Source organism: Notothenia coriiceps, unplaced genomic scaffold (assembly GCF_000735185.1).
Source record: "Notothenia coriiceps isolate Sejong01 unplaced genomic scaffold, NC01 NC01_scaffold00024911, whole genome shotgun sequence".
NCBI lineage: Eukaryota > Metazoa > Chordata > Actinopteri > Perciformes > Nototheniidae > Notothenia > Notothenia coriiceps.
Window position 1 is genome coordinate 1 of NW_011357612.1, and position 9,040 is coordinate 9,040.

The 9,040-nt window shown below is 40.5% G+C and overlaps 1 protein-coding gene across 1 annotated transcript; it reads right to left on the reverse strand.

The window, feature by feature from the left end:
* Nucleotides 1-936: 936 nt before the first annotated feature.
* LOC104955875 (DNA-directed RNA polymerase III subunit RPC1-like) lies at nt 937-8,664 on the reverse strand. Its single transcript, XM_010783270.1, has 14 exons — nt 8,473-8,664; nt 7,857-7,992; nt 7,548-7,685; nt 6,319-6,490; nt 6,066-6,220; nt 5,361-5,600; nt 4,788-4,950; nt 4,207-4,343; nt 4,030-4,133; nt 3,785-3,926; nt 2,752-2,892; nt 1,599-1,668; nt 1,188-1,315; nt 937-1,110 (listed from the first exon to the last, which is right to left on the reverse strand). Exons 1-14 carry the CDS (start codon nt 8,514-8,516, stop codon nt 937-939), a joined length of 1,944 nt encoding a protein of 647 aa, XP_010781572.1. The 5' UTR covers nt 8,517-8,664.
* Nucleotides 8,665-9,040: the final 376 nt, after the last annotated feature.

The window sequence follows — 9,040 nt, forward strand, 5'->3', positions numbered from 1 at the left end:
GAAACGCTATGTGATACAGTACAGTTTACACAGCACAGTACATGTTCTGTAGCTACTATTGCACTAAATGGTAACACTTGAATACGTTATGACAAATATGCAACTTGTTTGTGAAATGTTAATAAATGGGAGCTTCCTCAAACAGCCATCTCTTTCCCGACAATCCCCTCTGTGCACGAACCCTTACATATGGTAATTAAACATTAAAACACCTGCGGCTTATAGTCCAGTGCGGCTTATATATGTACACATCATTCAATTTAGCTGCTGCAGCTTATATTCAGGTGCGCCTTATAGTCCGAAAATTACGGTACTCACTTCTTGTAGCCCTCAAAAGTGTTTTGGAGGTTGATGCCTCGGTGAACGTGAGTTGTTTGGCTTTCTTGTCCGCAGCAGCAGAAAGCATTTTCGAATGTTTGAATGAATCAAAGTGGGTCGTCACCGTCGACTTTCTCTTATGCTCCAACACACAGTTGCACGGGGTGCAGAATAGTTTCCCCCCACTTTTGTGAAAGACCCGGTCTTTAGTAGAAATGTTCGTCGGTAAATGAGATGGATCGGATTTTTTCATCTTGGGGTTTTCTCTCTCGTGTGAGTTCCACACGTTCACTCTACGGTGTTGTTTACCTTCTGTGATGCACGAGCTGATGACGTCACGTCATCATCATCATCATCATCATCATCACTACTTCACGTCAAGACGAGTTAACTTTTTTCTCAACTTTGTGTGGAAAAATGTGGGGATTATGCGGCCTTTTGATAAATATGCGGCCTTTTAAAAATCTGCGCCATTTTGCTGATTATGCATTAAATTCTGCGAACGCAGAATCACGTTTTTCTGGAGGGTCTAGCTGCTGTGATGCAAGTAACATTTCAGACTTGATCTGACCATTTAAGTATTATCGTATAATATATTTCATCACCAAATAACACATTTTAATTTGAAATGCTAAGAGCAGATTCTGACTCACATGAGTCGTTGTAACAGAGATCCTCCCCCTTGCCGCAGTACTGCTTGCCCCTGGTCCGCAGGTTGGCCTTCACTGGACATTCCTTATTGGGCTTCAGAATGAGGCTGAAGATCTGCTTGCCTGTCCACAGAGCCATGGGCTGATGGACACACAGCAAAGTGTTAGTGCCGGGTCAAAGACATGGAGTTATGTAACAAGCCCACCAGAGTGTAGTACCTTCATGATAGCAGGGCGGGGGAGAGTGATTTTTACTTTCTCGTCATGCCCCACGAGGATCGATGCCACAATCTGGCAGGTCTTTGATCTCTCAAAGAAGGTGTCCTTCAGCGTCAAGAGGTAGGCCCCTAGGAGGTAGAAATAAGCTAATAAGTTAATGGAAATTAAATACAGTGGGTTTCCACATTTCTGGCTTAAGTGCTCCCTCATTAGGTACAAATGGTTATTGAATGCCTACGGATTACTCAAATATTCCACAAAAAAAAAAAAAGAACATTTTCTTATACCATCATAGCCAGTATGCCCTTGTTGCAGTGATAAATGATCCTCCACCTGTATCTCAAAGCAGCAGGACTCTCACAGCACATAAAGAGCACAGAGAGAAAGAGTGTACCACCTCAGCACACTGACCTGTCAGAAAGTCCTGAATAGCAGCAATCAGAGGTTCGCCATTTCTTGGAGTGACAAAATTAGCTTTCGTCTGGAAGAAAGATAAAAACATGGGTTTAAGTGCCTTCAATTTCATACATACAATACGGTTCCCGGGAACATCTTTTCATCGCTGAATGTAAACACTCAAATTTGAGACTTTTTAAGACCACTTTGAATAGAATTTAAGACCTACCGGTATTTCACGGCAAGAAAGTATGAAGGAAAATTGCTATGAAAGAAGAAATACGTCCCATAATACTTACAAAATAAATGTATTCATGTTGAACATAAGAACGATGACTGAGCATAACAGCATAAGAGCATAACAGTACACAGAACTGTGTTAGCGTGTTAGACAAAAAGTGTGTATGTGTGTGTCTCTGTGTTGGTGTGTGTGTCTGTGTATGTGTGTGGGTCTGTGGGTGTGTGGGTGACAAGAGCTATCTTCTGAGCTCTGCTGCCTCGGCTACAATCTTTCATCATTGCTGTTGTAGGATTGGTGTTTAACTATGGTATTATGTCCACAACACCTCCGCTTTTAGGGTTGACGTAGACCCAAACGTCCCCCGATGTTGTTGTGGGAGCTGCTGCACTAGCTAACGCTACATTTGCAAAAAAGAATGCTAATTTCTTTTGCAAACAGTGCAGCGGGCTTCAAACACATTCCCCTCCACTGGTTTCAGCCAAGCACTAAATTCGATGTTTTCCAACCAAATACGGTTTAACTTACACTTCCCCGTATTTATTTGTAGCCTAAGTAGATTCGAAGCTGAAGCTTGGTTGCTAGGTTACTGGGGGAAACAAAGTTAGTGATTACTGGTTCCATGTTGATTTATTTCCATACAAATTGTTGGGGGGAACTGAAAGGCAGCCCGGACATTTTCCCCAAAACACATTTAGACGTGATCGCAACACAGAAGTTGGCTACCTTTCAAATCCGATCATTTTTAAGACCTTCTAAAATCATATTTAAGACCTTCCTTATTTTTTTGAGCATATTTAAGACTTTTTAAGGCTTTAAATTCTGATTATCAATTTTAAGACTTTTTTAAAAACTTTTTAAGACCCCGCAGGAACCCTCTGTTAGGTGACGTGTGTGTTGTGAATGGAGCCGCGTGGTGATGAAACGTACCCCCATCAGGACGAGGGCCTCGGCTTTGGCTTCTTCAGTCTGAGGTAGATGAAGGTTCATCTCATCACCGTCAAAGTCGGCATTGTACGGGGTGCACACGCACTCGTTGAACCGAAACGTTCTGTGAGGTTTGATTCTGGCCTGGGAGGTTGGGGACAGTAAAAAAATAGAGACATCCATAATGAAGACTTACTGCATGTGTAACCCGTCTATTTTCTTTAGCAGTGAAATTATGCTTAATATTGTGAACATTTCAACATATCTTGGCCCATTCCATCCATTCGTTTTAAATACTGTACAGCTTTTTTCATTTTTTAAAACAGATGTTTATAAATTCATACTTCTTACTTATAGACATATTACATTACATGTTACTTATTAGACGCTTTTATCCAAAGCGACTTACATACTCAATACTGTGGGCAATCCCCACAGGAGCAATTTGGGGTTAAGTGTTTTGCCCAGGGACACAACGACATGCTGACTGCAGTGGGGTTTGAACCTGTGCTCCCCTGATTCGAACCCCAACGCACAACCCCCTGCACCACACGCCTCCCTACATATAGAAGCAGTTTCAGGCACCGCCGATAATTACTTAAGTTTTCTTTTCTTAACTGCCAAAAATATCTGTCAAGCCTGCCAGCCTAATTAATCTAAAGTAGATAATCATTTTTGTTCAGTAGATAAATTGTACTTGTGTTTTTGTGAGGGCCAAAAAAAAGATGCTTCAATTATACTGTTGATAACATTAAAGGGCATTTTCATTTCTAGTGTTTATGCCAGCAACTGTAGAAAAATAAACATTTGACAGAGAAGTAGCAGCTTTTAGCTTCGCACTGTTTTGGCAAGTTAACTGTGGAGGATTCATCATGAGTCATCAAGAAAAATAAAACAAGCACTGACGCTATTTTAGACAGAAGGGGAGAATGGTAACGACCCTGATAATAGCATAAATGTTAAATTATGAAAGCACGGTGTACTGAAACAAGGTTGTTTTTTTCTTTCATTTGTTCTTTTCAAAAACCAAGCTTACGATGTGGGCCATGATGCTGAGTTTGTGCAGGGAGGGCTGTCGATTGAAGAGGACGATGTCTCCATCGATCATGTGTCTTTCCACCACGTCTCCGAACCTCAGCTCCTGAGCTATCTTCTCACGGTTTCCATACTTTAAAAACCTGGCAGAAGATAAAAATACAAAAATATATATTTGTTTTAAAAGGTGAACCAGGTCAGGTAAGGAATGTTTTTTTAATTTGCCAAAGACATAGCCGGCCTTACCTTTTCATCTGTGTGCTACGATTCTGGATGAAGTTGGCTCCGGGATGAACTTCAGGCCCGTTGCGGACCAGTTTCCTCAATAGCTCCAGATTGGCTTTGTTCACCTATAATAAAGAATCACATTTAGATGACTTTAGTCCTGGCATGGAAGTGGTTGTTTAGTGTAGGGAGGATTACCTTCTCAGGGTATGTCAGGATTTTAGCCACGTGCACGGGGACGGCCACCTCATCTATCCTCAGGTTTGGGTCTGGAGAAATGACGGTTCTGCCAGAGAAGTCCACTCTTTTTCCCGAGAGGTTTCCTCTGAATCGACCTGAATTTTTCACAGTAAATGAATCAGTCAGTCTGCAATTTAAAATGTGCAGTTCCTTTTCTACACCGAGTTGCCCACGCAGAGTATGAAATACATACCTGCTAAGTGCCACATTTCTGTAAAGTGCTTCTTGGGTTGTTAAACCCATTATACCGACATAAAAAGCTCACTCAAATGTGAGTGCAAGAGTGAGAAAGATAGGAACCCACATCTGCTCTGCTTTATGTTTTACACTGTACCCGGCTACTTTAATCTCTTTAAAAAATTGACAAATCTTAAACAAAATGTTCAGGTTCAACTTTTGGCATTACCAATTTTTTTTCATTTACTTGATAATGGCATTTAGTGTGAAGAGTTGAATAAATACACTGTGTCCACATTAGTTTATATAAAACATTAAAAATTGGCAAAATAGGTTCTCACACGTTTTTATATTGACTTTACCTTGCTTTCCCTTGAGTCTCTGCACAAAGCCTCGGGTCCATTTCTTCGGTGCCATGTTGAGGGGGATGCCCGAGAGCTCGCTGTTGATGTACAGCGCACACTGCAGCTGGAGGAAGTCCCAGTCCTCCATGATCATCTGGGTCTTCGCCCCTGTCATACGGTGCTAAATTATAAAATACTTTGTTAATGAGGACCGTCTACAATGAAATGATGAAATGTTATTACTGCATTTAGAGACGTTTTTTGTTGTAACGCTCATAATGGGTTAGCTTTGTTATAATGTGTTAGTCCATTTTACAAACAATAAAACTCTAAATAGAAAACTAATAGGCAGGTTTGAAGTCATAGAAAATAGATTTCTACACTTAAAGACAATATTAGACCCAGAGTTCGGCCGCTGCATTTATATTTCAGAGGCTGTATGCTCAGCAAAACAACAAGATGTTTTTTTCTCTTTGCTAAAAGCCACCACAGCTCAATACTTTGAAATTAGGTGTCTTCAAAACTAGAGGCTGAAGTCCTACAAGTCCCTGCAGACATCCAGCCCTATCATCTTCAATAACAGATACCAACCTTTTTGATGACATCGTTGAGGAAGATTATCTCTGTGAGCTTCATGGTGAGGTCGTCCTCGTTGGTGCCGGACTTCAGGTCGCTGACCACAGAGGGCCGGATGCAGAGGGGGGGCACCAGGAGGCGGGTGAGAATGAGGTCCGCGGGTTTCCCTGCCTCAGGGTTCATCAGCAGCAAGGGAATGTCTTCTTGGGGGATCCTCTTGAACATGTTCAGCACCACCAGAGGGTTCAGGTTTTCCTGAAGAGGAAATAATAATCAAGGCAAAATACAGGAATGTGCAGGACCTCCATACAGGGCTCAGTGTTGCTAGAAATGCTTTTGATGACACTAAAATACTTATTTCTAAATGGTTGTTTGAGTAATATACCAATGATTTATAAAAGACGTTTTCCTTTTAGTAAATTACTGGAATGTAATGGAACATTTTTTTTTTTACTCCTGTTTTTTCTTTAAAGCGATTTTTGGTCCCCTGAATGGCGCTATATACATTTAAGTTATTTATTATTAATAAATCAATACTTTTCCTGATTTACATGATGAAATATATTATCGACAATTAATAGAATAAGAATATAACCAACAAGTAGAATCACTAAATTCAACAGTAGCTAAAAACCATCAAGGTTTGACAGCTCTAACACTGCTGTAACCTTTCACCCTCTGCATGGGAACACTAATGAGACCAACTGTGAAACATTGTACCTGTGCTCTGGTCAGCAGAGGTTCCACCACTTTGTTGTGCTCAATGGCAGTGTCGAAGGACTGCAGGAAATCTGTCACAAAGACATCCACCACCTTCTTGTTGGTTTTGTACTTCTCATGGATGATCTTTAGCAGGCCACACTTTTTCACTGGTCCTGAAAAGTATAAGAGACACACGACTCAGCTTCTCCAATTATTGAATCAGAATGAAACGTCTGTGGCAAAAAGTCAAACTAAAAATGTCTCTTATTACCATTGAAAGCAGCACAACTCATACAGATCGTCTTTTTGCGGCATTTATCGGAGATCTTCTTCTTCAACCCTCGTTTCTGGAGATAGGCCAGGTTGGGCCTTTTTAACATATCCATGAACAGCAGTTTGTCCTCTTTTGTCAGCATTATGCTCGAGCATGTCTTGCAGATCATCTGGAAACATGACAAATTACAATGATCACAATGAGGGTGGTAAAACATTGTCTCACATAGGCGCTTGAATTATTTACAGAAATGTACAAACTATTATTATTGGAGAGGTATAAACATATTTGCTTGTTTTCATATTTCACATATTTACTTGAGAGATAAATGGTAAATGAAATGAATTTATTTAGCGCTTATTTGATCCCTGATTTCACTACAACAAGTTAGCATTCGCCCATTGACACACATTCATATAGAGGCAGGGCCTGCTGTACAAGGTGTCACCTGCTCAGGGGAGACTAACATTCACACAACATTGGCCATGCCATCACGAGCAATTAGGGGTTCATTCTCTTGCCCAATGACACTTTGAAATGTTATCTGCAGCGGCTGGGCTCAAACCACCAACCCTACAGCTGACCCACTGCCACAAGATTAGCTCAGTAACTTTGCCAAAAACAATCCATTTCCTACTGTTATAATTGTGAAACTCTAGTGACATCTAGAGGACATATATAATAATAATACATTACATTTATAAAGCACTTTTCCTGGTGCTCAAAGCGCTTACAAGCAAGTAAAGCAAAATAACAACAAAAGTACTAAGGTAGGTGGAATAAGGGTGATATATATATTTCTGTTTGCTTTATTGCCGATGGAGGTATCTTTAACTTTGGTTGTATCAATGCTTCTTCTTGCAGTGTGGAACATAGGCTCTCTGAATTTTGGTCTCACTATTGTTTAAGCTGACCAAATAATACAGCCTTGTACAAATGTGTAAGTGCCCAGGTTGTAAAAAAACCAAATACTATATACCGTCTAAAAACTCTCCTGTTTGTTTGTTGTCAGAAGGCTTAAAGAAAAATGAACGGCAGTCATGAAACTTGGTAAAATGGTGAGGTAGGGACCGAGGAAGAACCCATTACATTTTAGAGTAGATCTGGATCACATGGCGCAAACATAACATATATTTACTTTTGGTTAACTTTTCGAGAAAGGGCAATGGTCCTTGGCTGAGGTCTGCGCTCTTAAAGTGCTGTATTCGATCAGACTGTGAACTCACCTGTAAGATTCCTATGATGGCTTTAAAATAGCCGACATGAAAACATGGCAGCTCCAGATCCAGGTAGCCATAATGTCCCAAGCAGTCTGCCAGATTCTTCCCACATGTCAAACACGGTCTGTCTTTCTCACTGGTGCCCTGCAAAACACATGAGCAGAGGGATGAGCCTATGGCGTGATGTTGGACTAAAGGTACGCGTGGTTAATATCTGAAATGAGTGACAACAGTGACATGTTTTGCATGTTGGTGTATTGACAATGATTATCTTCTTTCCCTGCAAACAAGAGAAAGTTTCTGAGCAAGTCATACCATACGGTGGTCCAACACTCCATAGGCCAGTGGAGTGTGTTTGGTGTCTTGGCTGTACAGATTCTTACTGACCACCTGGATGTGGGCCTGCTTCCGCATCTGTTCAGCAGATTTCATGCCAAAGCAGATGTGGCTTCTGCAAATAAGCACAAAAAGTAACGATTAAGCAAATAATATCCAACAGCGCAAGATCAGCTGCACTTAAACCTTGACAAACAACCAAAACAAGTGTTGCTGTTGACATATTTTTGCATGAGAAGTGAACAGGAACAGATTCTAACAACATATGTATTGAATGCAAATTGTGGTTAATGCATGTTTGTTTACCGTTGATTTAACACTTAAATACGTTCAGAATTACAACATGTGCTCAATCGTCACATTTTAACTGAGTTTGACAGAATGTCACGTTGTCTTTTCCACAATGCATTAGTGAGCTGGCGTTAACTTGTTTATCAGAACAACTAGCTAACGGTGATAAACGTAATCATAAGTATCCTTTTTAATATTAACCCAAAAGTTAACACTGTCAATATAAGCTTCATTGCAAACTGTCTGACACTGGCTAACAGGTGAGCTAGTTAGCTAGCAGTGTTTCTCAGTCTGTTTGACTTACATTTTTTTGGCCACATCTGTCTCTCTGAACTGTTCCTTCACCATTTTGGCAACTTCTCCAAACCAAGCTACAGCGAAACTACTGTAATTGTTATTTTGTCCTCATTCCAGCAGGCCAGGCTTTACTGCAACCAGCACGCTGTCATATCATTTTCATATGTTGTGGAAATGCTAGCAGTCAGCATCATGCAATGTGTTGATAGCATGCGTAACACTGCCTTCAGGGTTCATCTGAAATCTAGCGACTTTAATCGTAAATGGTGAAAAAGCACATTTTATACTGAGTTTAGTGCTATGCAATTATTCTTTATTTTCATTAAGAGATAACTTAGAGTATGTTTATTCTAAAATCTATGATTTTAAGCCCATGAAAACGCTTGTTTATGATTGATTTTCTTCAAGTATGCATATTACAAGAAGTGCCTGAAAGCAGCACACGCGTCTGAACAACAACAGCAAGAAAAAGAAGGCACCGGAGCACGAGCACGATCAGTCTCAAATCAGTGCTGACACCTAGCGGCTAACATTTGTAAAAACTTGTAATGGGAATGGTGAATAGGTTTTATCTA

Coding starts and splice junctions, on each gene's coding strand:
- LOC104955875 (XM_010783270.1), bottom strand. CDS start 8,516: ATGGTGAAGGAACAGTTCAGAGAGACAGATGTGGCCAAAAAAAT. Junction 1,669..2,751: donor AGGCCCTCGTCCTGATGGGG/GTACGTTTCATC, acceptor TCTTTCTTCCAG/ACGAAAGCTAATTTTGTCAC. Junction 1,316..1,598: donor TATTCAGGACTTTCTGACAG/GTCAGTGTGCTG, acceptor TCTACCTCCTAG/GGGCCTACCTCTTGACGCTG.